Here is a 14,111-nt window from a genome sequence, read left to right on the forward strand (position 1 = left end):
GATTTACTAAAGGTTTAGTAAATATGATTATACTTACAAGATTAGGTGTAATTCTGAATTGATTAAAGGGTTTAGATCAATAGCAGAATGAATAAGAAGAATCAAGTAGGCAGAAAGATAAAAGTTTCTCCATTCTAAGAAGAAGGGAGAGTAGCTTTTATGCTTTATGATAGGTCTTAATGATTAAGAACCATATCTCAATTGATCCTCTAAGTGAGTCTTGGTACAATTGTATGTCCAAGAAGAGGAATCAAAGATTGAAGAAATGGTCAAATCAAGAAGTCAATCATACTTCGTTCCAAAAACAAGTCTTAGAGTTAAGATTTTAACAATGAGTGAAAAGTATTAAGAAGGTTTAAAACATTCATTAAATGTGGTAAGTTGTGATGTCTTAGATAAGACAAAGACCAACTAGGACCAATTTATGAAGAGTTTTGATAAAAGCTACACTAACTCTTGAATATTTGTTTGTCAAGAAATGGTTATTGACAAAGAGAATCTTATATGTCAAGGAGTCAGTGGGAGTCTTAATAGTCTTGAAAGGTTTCAAGAACAAATCAAATAAACCTTATCAATCATCACTAGCACACGAGTTAAGGTTTACAACCTATCGTGAAGACATTATTTTGTTTCTGTGCCAATCCAATCGAGTTGATTATGCATGTGAGTCCCATGAGTTCTCATTTGAATGCATAAAAGGCAAAGCACCTTAATCAATGAAAGGTACATTGATAGGAAAAGGTGAGCTGCTTAACTACTTGGAAGACGTGGCGGGCAGCTGTGCTACCATAAGGCAAGAAATCAAGATTAAGAAAGTTCGGTCCATATGAGTTTGAATTTGTCGTAAACCTTGGTTTTAACAAATTCACATGGATAGGAACAAATACACCGCTTTAAATCTAAGTGTCATAAGATTTCCTCCTTCATGAAAATGATTGTGAGGAAATGCTTTCACTAAGATAGATTTTAAGAAGATAGTGATTGTAAAATTGCATTCTCGAATTCAATTATGGTTACGGTATCCCTTTCCATAATTTGACTTGTGAGGTTTGGCAATTAGTCTTAATTGTTTAGACACACATATGAACTATTGAAGGCAAAGGTGTATAAGTTCAAGAAGCCTTGATAAAAGATTATCAAAGCACTATGTATTAGAAACATGGACTTAAGAAATTCAATAAGTATTGTCTTTCTGGAAGTTAAGATGTTTAAGAATACATGTCGAAGCTAGTGGGAGCATAAGTGTTATGTTTTATAATAATCATCAAGATAGTGGGAGCATAAAAGTTATGATTGTATGATTATTAAGGAAAGTATTGCAAGGTTAGCAATATTAATTATAGAAAACAAGAGTCATACTTTGCAAAGTCGCAATAGTTGAAAATTTGTTTTGCTATAATTAAGGGAGAGAATATTATGCTTCATTTCAAATCTAAAGGCTTAGGTTGTGGAATGTTAATAAAATTTAGTCAAAGGTACATAGTGTGTTCTTAAAATTTCGATTATGATTACAGCATCCCTCTTCACAATTCGAATTTTGAGAACATAGCAAATAAAACATTATGCGTCGTGTCCCATACGCTTCGGGTATAGGATCGATTGCAAATGCTTTAATGTTTGACCATTCTAAAGTTTTCCAAATGTCGAGCACATTTAGAGGGAAAAGGGACTAGAATTGGTTTTGACTAAAACAATTAAACAACTATCAAAGGACAACCCAAAGTTCGACGAGGATTGGTCGCTTGTGAGTAGTTGGAAGTATAGTATTGGAAAATATGGAAATGTTTCCATATTGGATGGACCGCATCGACATCATTACGAATAGATAAGATTCTATTAAGAATGAGTTGTCATATGGAACATATGGAAGTGTGTCCATATTGGGAATTGAATATTGAGAAATCTATGACTAGATTAGAAACTTATATGCAAAAGGATGTTCAAAGAATATACTTTGAGTGAGAGATATCACGTCTATGGAATTGTCTTGTAACAATCCCCGATAGAGGACTTTGTTGGCAATAGTCTTTGTGACTTTAGTGCAGTGACATTACGAAAGGATAAGTTGCATAGAATGTTAGAATCTAGCATATTCTATAAGTAGCAAGAATTTGATATTCTTTAACTTATGGAAAAAAGGATTTGGAGTTGTGAAATGAGAAAGATTGGAAATGTGTTCAATTTGATCTATTTCATAAAGTAAGAACCATAAGTAAACATTGTGTGCATGCTAGGAGCATGGGACAAGTGTTGTAATTCAAGTAAGAAGTTGATTAACCGAAACGACAAATAATGAATAATCAATATGGTGATAAATAAAAGGTGTTTTATTTATGCTCAGAGGGTTGAGGCCATATGGGATTAGTATTATTCTTGTGTTTCACTTTGCATGTTTTGACTTCTAGAATAATTGAGTTTATTAAGAATAATCGAATTATTCAAATGGGCCACAGTCGTTCATATGTTGGAAGTAGATATGAATGAAGACTGTCGTGAATTGGTGTGTGGATTGTCTAAAAGAGTATTAGACATAAGCAAATGTTTGCTGCAACGTTCATGAGTGCTTATGAATATGATTTGAGCATTGGATTAAACCCACGCTCACTTGGATCACTCTATGGATTGTATCACGAGTGATTGGTGAGACGATAACATCTTATATTCTTGAAACCGAGATGTGTGAGTTGTATCTTGCGAATCGGTTGCACATTGATAATATGTAAACGTACTAGTAACTTGGTGTTATAAAACATATTGTTGTGTGTGATTCGGTGCGTGAGTGCAAGCAAGCATTGTATCAAAGTTTATCCGTTCCTTTTATCCAAAGTAGGATAAAAGCGATATCTTTTGGGCCCCTCGATGGTTCAGTGATGACAAACGTAAATGCTCGGCCGGGCTAGGGCTAATTTGATTTGTTCAATTAGTCTGTCGTCATAAATCAGAAATCAAGATATAGTACAAAGAGAATGATTTGAAATCATTTCTCATATGATATCTAGAATGGAGGAATATATGATCCCTTATCTAAGGACACGCGTATTTGATATGATCAGAGTTGACAGCGGCTTTGGAAAGCTACGATTGCAGATCAGGATCCGAAGTCATACGCAGAATAGTTGTTAGACTTCTCCAAGTGGGAGACTGTTGGATTAGTGTCTAAGTCCATAACTATTTTGGTATGTACTTGACCCGATGGTGCATGGTCCTTTTGGGTTGCCTTCACCAAAGCAACTTGATAGGATGAATTATGGAGAGAAAGGATTAAATATGATTTATTAATATATTATGAGAATAATATATTAAAGGAGAAATCATATTGTTTAATTAATATTAGTCAAGAATTAATTAGTAATTAGTTTTGTGACTAAAAGAGATTAATTAAACTCAAGGGACTGGAATTGTAATTATAAGATAATTGCAATTTGGGCCATGGATTGCCTTGAATCAAGGGGAGGACGAATTCTATGGGGAAACCCATAAGGAAATCGTCCATGGGCTTGATTAAAGGAGTCTATGGGTTGCTTAGGGTTTAAGCAACCAAATTAGGGTTTCCTTGTTAGATAACCCTAATAGCCTTACTATATATAAGACCCTTATGACCCAAAAACGTGGAGAAGCTTTATTCTAGGGTTAGAACACATTTTGGGCAGCCTCCATCCTCTCTCCTCTTCATCCTCTTGCTTATGGTGTTTGTGAACCATTAGAGGAGTGACACTTGTGACTCTAAGCCTTCCAAAGTCAATTCAAAGGAGGAATTGCGATTGTTATTACTACATAACAATCAAGGTAACTTTATAAACCTATTCTAATATCTAATATGATTACTTGAATGCTAGAATTAGGGTTTATAGTCTTGGATTCAAAGCATGTACAATAGAGAAACCTAGATCCAAGCATTAGGGTTTGTATGAGCACATAGGATGTCTTATGACCAAAACCCATCAATTATACCCTCTCCCCAGCCTCTTTACCCTCTCTTGAAGTCCAGAAAACCCTAAGACGCGATTGTGAGGGTTTTGAGTGCATTTAAACCTTGGAGAAGAGATTTTGAAGGAGATCTTGGAGAGTTAGGAGGCTTGGTGCAAGGGGCTTTGCTAAGATTCGGATTTCTCTTCTGTTGGGGCTTCATTTTAAGGTATTACTTCGTTTCTTGGGCTGTTATTCATGTAGAATCATCATTTTGGAGTGTGAGGAAAGGTTGGCTTGGGGTATTTCGAGTTTGAAGGTTAGATCTGAGGTTGCTACCTCAGATCTGGAATGGAGAAGGTCTAGAGTGCATTAAAGTCCCTGTTCTTGAGTGTTTGGTGAAGCCATCTTGTCCCAAACCCTAGCCCTAGGGTGTAAAATGCCTAGATCTCTTTGGATTCACGTAAAGTTTGCCACTTTACATGATGGATGGGTTGTAGAAGGGTAGATCTACGTTTTGGATCAACTGCATGGCTTGGAAGGCTTCTGTATGGGTTAAGATCTAGAGGCACTCGACGAGTCACAAAGGTGTACTCGGCGAGTAGGTTGAAGATAGCCTTGGACTCAGCGAGTCTGTTCTTGGACTCGGCGAGTCTGGTCGTGAGGTCCAAACTTCTTCTGGTTGAGCAATGAATCAGTGAGTCAAGGGAGGACTCGGTGAGTTGAGTGCGAGGGGACTCGGCGAGTCTCGTTGTGACTCAGCGAGTCGAGTCGTGGATTGGGGAAGTTCTGAGCATGAGGACTCGGCGAGTAGAGTTAGTCAGGAGGTTGACTTTGACCAAGGGTTGACCGGTTGACTTCCAGGGGCATTTTGGTAATTGTTGGCTTTTGTTTGAGTTCAGTGTTGGTGTTGGATAGTGGTGGAGATCGTATTAGTGGTCGGAGCATCTTGGTCTTATCTTTCAGTCGGCAGTTGCAAGGTGAGTTATCCTCACTATATCAACAGGGTCTAAGGCACCAAGGTCGGCCCTTTATCGGATTGAGATCCGGGTATTTGTTGTTATGTTATTGCTTTGATATGTTTGCATCCTGATAGCTAGGATGATATATGTTAGAGACCTGGTTAAGGTCGGTATCCTGTTATGTAGGGTGATACTATGCTAGTGACCAGTTAGGTCGGTATCCTGGTTAGGATGATGATATGTTATGTGATCTGCTAGATCGGCTTGTTGACTGTGAATTGTTATATGATTATATGTTTATGTGCACATGGTTATTGGACTGGGGTTGGGTTGAGGCGGGTCCTGCTTTGTGCTGTAGGCCAAGATACCCAGGGCGGACCGGTTGTCCCGAAGGCCCAGCGAGCAGTCCGGATAGGTTGTAGGCCCTAAGAGGGCGGACCAGACGTGTCGAGGCTTAGAGAGTGGCCCAGGCCGACTGAAGGCCCGGTGCGGGCGGACCAGTCATACTGTAGACTCAGAGAGTGGACCAGGTGGATTGAAGGCCCGGTGCGGGCGGACCAATCACATTGCAGACTCGATGTATATGGCTAGACTCAGAGGGTGGACCAGGTGGACTGTTGGCCGGTGCGGCGGACCAGTCACACAGTAGACCCGAAGTGCATGGCTGTTCTGTGATCGGATATGATATGGCATGTTATGCGTGTATGGTATATGTGGTTGGTATTTTGGGGGTATCTCACTAAGCTTTCGGGCTTACAGTTGTGGTTTAATGTTTTTCAGGTTCTTCAGGAGACCGTGGCAAAGCAAAGGCGTGATCGTACCGCTCCTCATGATTATGTTTCATGATGTGATTCTGGGAAGACTCTGATAATAATTGTATTGAAAACCTTTTTGCAATAACAGTAAGAAAATGGGTTGTTTTTGAAAAGTTAAAATTTGTTGAATTTTTATGGTCGTTACAATTTCCTCCCGAAAACACTAAGTTTTTTTTTTGGACGAACAAGTACATGTATGATGGCTCATAAAGGACCATATGCTAGTTCAGTTTTTTTGAAAGCAAAAATGTTTGAATGTAACATTCTCTTGGGTGACAGAGGTGAATAAGACATTATATGGTTCGCTTTATCTTAAAATGACCCATATTCTTGAGTTTCACATGGATCATGTGGCATGCATTCTTTGACCTTGTAGGGTCTCAACCTTTCACCTTTAATTCGTCCACATGATAGCTTAAACCTTAAACCTTGTTTTAAAGAGCCAAACATACTTTTTTCAAATGAATTGTTCACTTGGTGTTTACCTGTTTGGTATCATGAAAAACGTCCGTCTCTGATTTATAGGTAAGTGAGGTAATGTGTTTCTTGGTCCATAGTTTTTTTCTCCGCTTGCTAACTCTCACTATCATTTAATGATTTTGACATGTTACATGGTCAAAGTCTCTCCAAATCATGGTGGTGTCTGGGAGCATATTTGTGGTATGCCCGTATACATAATCTTTGTAACGTTCCGATTTGCAAACCAAATATTTTTATTTTTAAAAGATAACATTGTTAGGTCTTGCAGTTCGTAGATGTTATGCTTGAGTATATGTGCGAAAGGTTTCATAATGTTGTATTTCAAGTCTTAAGTTTGTAAATTCGAAAGGATGTTCTGTTTCATCGTTTTGTACTAGGTTTTGCAGTGTTGTTTTTACTTAGTTGTATTGACAGTCTGTCTTAGCTTAGTTGTCTAGACTTGATTGATTGGTCATTTCCTAACCGACTCTATTGGGGTTGACCTATATATAAATGATGTTAGTTAGATAGAGAGAATCTTTTGAGAGGTTCTTCATCTCTAATAAAAAACCAGATCATATTTACTTGCTTGTGTTCATTCAATTTTTTGTTTACAAACATGATTTCTATCTTTTAGAATTTATTCGATCCAACTAGTGATATCAGAACAACAAGCGCTCCACGACCTTTGGTATGGAGAGTATTATTGATAGTCTAACGGGTAACAAAGAGTAAAGATGTCATTCTATAGTTTGAAGATGTTTATGTTGATTTTAGGAATAACACTAGTTGGTTGAAGAGTTTAACATTCTAGTAAGTTTTATTTACATTGTTTAAACATCATATATGAGCCAGGATTTTCAAAGTGCGTTGTTATTGCCGCATCATCTTACATGCAGGGACGGACACAAGATTTCATAGTAGGGGTGCCATAAGAAATTTTAGTAGTGCTTTCAAGTGGTAAATGTGATGCACAAATGATTTATCTTCGCCATTACAAATGATAAATACATGCCTAAAACTTTAATACCATATTAGAATCCATGTATGATTAATGAATTGATTGACTGAAGATGAGGAACACTATGAAGTGGTTTGGTAAATCACGGTGAATGCGGAAATGAAATTGTTTCAACCTCTTAACTCTTACATGTAAGAAAAGGTAGATTGCTTAATCGTTCAGAAAATATGATGTTAAGTGTGAAAGACGATGTGTAATTCTAAAGGCATACTTGAAATTATAGCAAGGAAAAGAAAATTAGTCCAGCAAATGACCAAAATCTTAAAGCTTGGTATCATACAAGCACTCTCATTGCCCTAAAAACGAGGATCAACTAACTATTATTAACTTTGTCTCAAATAGTAATACCGAAAACCGCTGTCAAACGGTAACATAAAAGGTAAGGTAATTAACCGGTGTTCCTCATCCCAGCTGCGATGCCGTTAATAGTAATAAGCAACGCATCTCTAAGTTTATGATTCTCCGTATCACTTCTCAACCTCTTCAAAATCTCAACCTGCAACATATTGAGCGGATTCAAATACGGAAGCCGACTCTCAATCAACTTCCTCAAACTCTTATTATTCTCCGACAACTTTTCATGTCCAGTCACCATCAACACATACTTCTCCGTCGACATAAGCTCCCTTCTCAACTCATCACCAAGCCCCCTCCTACTCTCCGCCACCAACACCTCATCATAATGTTTCACAATCGGAATATCCGCTTTACCCAACACCATTTCAATCAAGTCAATTGTAGATTGAAAAAAAGGCCATTCTCTGTATGCCGCTTGTAGTTCATCCACGTGTCCCTTTTCACAAACACCTTTCAACCCGGCTCCCACACCTAGCCAAGCCGGAAGTACAAATCGTGTTTGCGTCCACGCGAATATCCATGGGATGGCGCGTAGGTCGCCGATTCCGACTGATGATTTTCTCCTGGTTGGACGGGAACCGATGTTTAGGTGTCCGAGTTCGGCCTGTGGAGTGGCTTCTTGGAAATATGCTATAAACTCAGGGTTGTCATAAACAGTGCTGCGGTAACTTTGGCGACTGAGATTTGAAATTTCGTCCATTAGATTCCGCCAGTTGTCGTCGCGTGGTGGTTTTGGGGGACAGAGGGTCGCCAGAAGGACTGCGGTTGTGTAAATCTCGAGTTGTCGGACAGCCATCCCGGGGAGTCCGAATTTTGCTTGGACCATTTCGCCCTGTTCGGTTGACCGGAGAGTGCCCATGACGGAACCGGGCGGTTGGGATTGGATGGCAAGATGCGTTGGACCGCCGCCACGGCCGATACTACCTCCACGACCGTGGAAAAGAGTGACTTTGATACCGTATTCTTTGCATGCGGCAACGACGTCTTCTTGTGCTTTGTAGAGTTCCCATGCTGCCGCAAAACGGCCGGCGTCTTTACCTGAGTCGGAGTATCCGACCATTACTTCTTGGTGTCCGTTGTGGTTTTCTAAGATGTGGTTTTTGTACCAATCGATTGATAAAAGTTTTCGGATTACTGAACCGGCGGCTCGAAGATCCTTTACGGTTTCAAACAGGGGGACCACCCGTAATCTGTTTGAAGCAAAATCAGTTTCGTAAGAATATAATGCCACGTGTACATAGGACGAGAAATAAAGGAAGGCTTACATTCCACCAACGCATGGTCTTCCTTGTTCCCCTGCAACAGCAAGACGAGCGTCTTTTTGTAGTAGTTCGACAGCAAGAACGTCACTTGCCTGTCATACATCAAACGAGTCAAGAAATGAGATGGAAAATTAATAATTTTTAAGCGATTAATTGGGGTCACGAATCGTACATTGGAGGCCATGGAAATGACATACGCCCCCAGGGAATCGCTGCCCAACTCAGCGGAAACACGGAAGGTTTCGAGGACTTCTTTGACTTCGGAAGATACCTAATTAAGAAATTCAGGAAAATTCACAATATGACTTTTTTAATTATTAAACTGGTGTTAATTTATAGTTACCTGTATAGTTGGTGGAACGAGAGGCCTTTTTCCCTTTAGCTCTTTTGTAAGAAACTCTATTCTCTTATTTTCGTCCCATTCACTGTATGTGCCCATATCGAGATATTTTGTAATTGCATCAAGAGTCTCTGAGTGTCTACCAGATTCCTGTGAATTGAATTGTGATTAAAAATTATACTGTAGTATTTTGTTTTTAGTTTATGTGTTGATCAACTAACCTGACGAAGGTCAAGCTTCATGAGTACCATCCCAAAAACAGAAACTCTTCGTATTAGATCAGCAAGCCGTCCATCAGCTAGAATTCCCGACCCACAGGATTGCTGTACATCCAAATACCAGATTAAAAATGGTTGGCACGTGTCTGGAAGTAAATGGAATGGATGTTTTCCATACCAAGGAATCATAGCAGATCATGAGGGGTTGCAAGAGCTGATCTGGTGTGTCAAAATAATCAGTAGGATCCTGGTCGTAAGGTAGACCTTCTAGAAGCTGTTCTAACCGTCTACGAGTGTTCATAAGCTGGAAATTAAATAAAATACGTGGAAAAAATTAATACTACTTTACAAAAAACAGAACCCGGCCAATTGAAATTAACATTATAATAAGACGATCAATTAATTAATTAATTACCTTTTCTTTTACCTCCCCAAGAACAATTCTGTAAGGAGAAATCCCAGTCTTTTGAAGCGTGCTTGGCTCTAGAAGCTTCCGGAAGCTTCCTCTTCCAACTTGTGATTCAGCAAAAAGCTTTCTCTGATTGGGGCTTAAAGTTCCAGATTTTGGTGTGGGAGTTTGATGACCATTACTGGCTGCTGCATTCGAATGGTTCCCATTTGTATTCAGTTTCTCATCATTTTTGTTTGGCGAAGTAGCAGCCTCTTCATCCTGTAAATATGCAGAAAGTTGAGAGGGTAAAAATGTAAATCCTGATAATTTTGGCTGAAAAGTTGGTTTTACCTGGTTTTTTAGTGGTTTATACTCTGATCCAGGAACATCAAGTTGAGGATAATGAGACTGATCTTTGTTGCATTCTAATAAACCAATATATAGAAAATTATATAAGAGTGTATTAGCTAATTATAGATAAAATTAAATTTCAATGATCATTTTGTTTTGTTTTGTTAATTAATTAACCTGTACAAGAGGGTACATCAGCTTGAGCAGGAAGCTGTGTAGGTAGGCCATGGACATTATGGGTTTGATTCTTTGGTGTTTGGTTCCAACTCATGTATCGATCCTCTTCAGAATTTTCTGAAAGTATGAAAGAAAATCATTAATTTAATAGTATTCTCAAACAGGACACGAGCATTATATATAATATAACAAAAAATGGAAAGTGAAAAACCTTTGGTTACGATTTCATGTGCCCATCTTGCAAGGACATCGCTACATTGATTCATGGAAAGTTCAAATCTGAGGTTATCAACTTCCCGTATGTAAAGATCAATAGCCATCCACCTTGATAAAAGGGATACATCTCTTGTTACCTGAAACAAACAGCAATAAAAGTCATCCTACAATTTAAATAAGACTTAAATGAATTAATAATTAATAAATTACAATACAAGCTGAAAATTCACCTTTGCAGTGACATTCGGGTTTCCATCTCGATCACCACCCATCCATGATCCGAATTTTATTGGTGTGCATGTTAAAGGAAGTGGCCTCCCAGTGTGCTTAAGAAAAAAAAAAACATTTTTTAGAGAGCACATGCATGGATATTAATTCAGCCATGAAAAAGGGAAAATGGAAAATCTACCTTCTTTAGAGCATTGCTGAGACGCCTTAAGTAATGAGGTATGGCTTTCCAAAGAGACTGCTCAACATAGTTTAATCCTAGTTTTTTATATAAATAGAGATTAGCCATTGCAAAATTAATGATGAAAATTGATATCATTGTTGTTTTATAACAAAGAGTTTAATTAATAACCAGCTCTAGCCTCATCCACTGGTGTAGGCTTGTGGCGTCTAAGTTCATCTGTTTGCCATATAGAAGTTATCTCTCTCACCTACATACAAAATTCAATACTTTCATCATTCACAAAATTAATAAACAATTTTTTTTTTGTTTTTACTCGGTAGAATTTACAAGAGACAAACCAGATCTTCTATTAGAGTATCTTGATCTTCTTGTGTAAGATCCTTGCGGTCATTAAATTCTAATAGATGCTGTAAAATCAATAAATAAATATAAATCACATTATGCTTATTAATAGGGAAATATACCAGAAATAGTAATGTAGTTTCTAATTTTTTTTCTAATCATAGCATTGCACGTTCCTTTTTTTTTCGTATTATAGCATTGTACTTAATTAAATTTACCCATTATATTATAACAAAAGGTAACCTGTTGATTTAGACGACATGTCACAATTTAACAGGTTTCAATATCATGTTATTGTCCACATATACTGCTGACGAGGCAAAGAAAGACAACCTTAATTTTGCCATATCAGCAAAAGAAAATAATAACACATATATGACAGATACTGGCTAAATACTTGAATACTTTAAAGTATAATGCTATAATAAAAGATAAGTTGAAACTATAACGCTATAAGAAGAAAAAAAAGTACAATATAATAAAGAAAAATTAGAAATTTATATTGATATTTCTCACATTTTGCATTTATTAATAAATATAATTACAGAAATTGATGTTTAAAGTTAGTAGACAACTTACAGAAATTCGAATGTGTTTGTATTGAAGAGTACGTCTGTTGATCTGTGTGGGATGTGCAGTGAGAACTATCTCAACTGCCTAAAAAGAAATCACAAATTAAAATTAATTGTAAAAGAAAATTATAAATATTAAACATGTCAAGATACAAAAGATGCAAAAAAACAATACCTGTTTGCATACAGTGTCATAAAGCACATCTGGAGAAAAACCACCTTGAATGAGTTGATTGAAAATATCATCACAAGATTTTGAGGCCTGTGCTACATTTTTTGCCTTACGAGACCTGAAAGTAAAATGTTTTTATTACTTCATTAAGCTAAGAAAATTTATAAATTGTTAGCTAAGGAGTAAGTAAAGCAAGAATGGATGATTAATTAATTAATTAATTAATTACCTGTGATGAGTTTCAGCAATACCCATTAAGCTAAGGAAATGACTGAAGGCTCTAGCTAGCTTTAAGGCTTCCTCTAATGTCATTTTTGATAACTCAGAAGCTAATTGCTTTTCAAGCACTTCTGCAGTGCCTTCAATCCCAGCTGCTCTTATAAGACATGCACTCTACAATTCAATCACAATTTTCATTAGAATCAACATTCTTTAATTTGTGCATGTTCTTTAATTTATGAAGTTTGAAAGCAGCATTGATAATCACATGGATAAACCCTGCTAATAGATTGAATTCACAATTCGTGCATAGTTTAATAGGCACAAAACGAGAACGTGATTAACCACACACAGATAAGAGAATCCTTAAGCAGTAGTAGTTCAGAATCACGAGCATTTATGCATGATCACGATTAATAATTGTTAAAATACAAAAGAACTGTTTCATCAATATAGAATGAAAAAAAAAAACTAGTGGACACTATAAGAAATAAAAATATAACTACTTACGGAAAACAGGCGAAAGAAAGAAGTAATGTTTATTGATGGAAGAATTTCCACATATGGTAAGCATCAACCAATTTTGCATGTTCTGAATCATTAACAAAAATAGAATCCACAATTCCTAATTTGTTAATGTAATAGAAATAAGTGAATCGATTTTACTCTCAAAGCAAACTAGTAGTGATCTCTTAGGTAATTTGTTTATATAATTACGACCTTGAATATTATGAGAGCCATGTAAGTGACATATAAATTCAGATCTCAATGTGAAGTTGACGTCCAAAAACGATTAATCACACAGTCTACTAGCAGAAATCTGCTATAGAAGTAGCATTCCAAATCAAGTTAACGATTTAAACAGCTAAAAATATATGCAATCTTCAATTACTAATGCATGTGTGTTGCAAATCAAATATACATAGACGTTGGAGTACTTATAATGTGCAACTACCAATTATATGTTTCTTATTGCTGAAATGAAATGATCTGTTTTATTTCTCTTGCATCGTTTAAGGTACAGGAACGAGCATTTGGTTATCCTAATCTAGTAATCAGGAGAAGAGAATAAACTTCACTGTAAACACAAATTACGAACATAATCATGAAAATACTCGATGGACTAAAATCATTACTTTTGGAAAACGAAAGCAGAAATCCATAGAACGACTTGAACCATAAACATCACAGACCGTCAGATCAAACAATATAGCTTTCTATCCGATCAATTAAACTGTACAAATAACATTTCGTCTTATAACTTGACGAAACCATGCTTCAGATCACAGCAAATTTCCAAAGCAATAGTAAACGATCTGTCGATCAACATTCACGTGAAAAAAATAGCACGAATAACAATCGAATGAAGATAGAACATGTAAGGTACATATACCTGAGACAGAGTACGAGTATGCTCGATTTTTTCCATGATATTGGGACCGAGTTCCCGTTGAAGAACGTCGTTGAGGAGACTAAAGAGAAGGCGGAGATCATCATCGTAGCTCTGAAATGAAATCTCCTCTACTATATCATCCATTATATCTGTCATTTTCTTCCGCTACCCTAATAGAAAAACGTTAACGCAGATGGATCGTCGTCGGAGAGAGAGAGAGAGAGAGAGAGAGAGAGAGAGAGAGGGTGATTGATCAGAGGGAGATGTGTGGAACAGAATGTGTAATTTGTTGAGTGAGGGGGTGTGTGAGTGGTTGGTATACCGTACGAAACGACTAACGTAATGGTGACATGTGTCGAGACTCCACGGGATTATCGGAGGAAGGTGGGACCCGGAATCTTTCCGGGCCTTTTGGAGTGATCTTAGCCAGGAGACCCTCGGGCCTGATTCAGGTGAATCCAACTGTATTTTGATTTTTAGGAACTTTTTAGTTAGTAGAGTTGTTAAATATAGTTTTCAACATAAT

The 14,111-nt window shown here is 37.2% G+C and overlaps 1 protein-coding gene across 2 annotated transcripts; it reads right to left on the minus strand.

The window, feature by feature from the left end:
• Positions 1-7,357: 7,357 nt before the first annotated feature.
• Positions 7,358-13,861, minus strand: PPC4 (phosphoenolpyruvate carboxylase 4). Of its 2 annotated transcripts, none has more exons than XM_079013376.1 (18): positions 13,586-13,861; positions 12,203-12,366; positions 11,977-12,091; positions 11,809-11,886; positions 11,226-11,294; positions 11,056-11,134; positions 10,885-10,961; positions 10,706-10,801; positions 10,471-10,612; positions 10,260-10,376; positions 10,083-10,156; positions 9,756-10,010; positions 9,519-9,644; positions 9,344-9,445; positions 9,126-9,272; positions 8,955-9,053; positions 8,786-8,874; positions 7,358-8,710 (listed from the first exon to the last, which is right to left on the minus strand). In XM_079013376.1, exons 1-18 carry the CDS (start codon positions 13,739-13,741, stop codon positions 7,552-7,554), a joined length of 3,144 nt encoding a protein of 1,047 aa, XP_078869502.1. In that variant the 5' UTR covers positions 13,742-13,861; the 3' UTR covers positions 7,358-7,551. The 2 variants fall into 2 exon arrangements, with proteins under 2 accessions (XP_078869502.1, XP_078869503.1); XM_079013377.1 differs by lacking the exon at positions 13,586-13,861 and adding an exon at positions 13,329-13,493.
• Positions 13,862-14,111: the final 250 nt, after the last annotated feature.

This window comes from Lactuca serriola, chromosome 8 (genome assembly GCF_051521515.1).
Source record: "Lactuca serriola cultivar US96UC23 chromosome 8, Lser_US96UC23_V15, whole genome shotgun sequence".
In the NCBI taxonomy this organism is placed as follows: domain Eukaryota; kingdom Viridiplantae; phylum Streptophyta; class Magnoliopsida; order Asterales; family Asteraceae; genus Lactuca; species Lactuca serriola.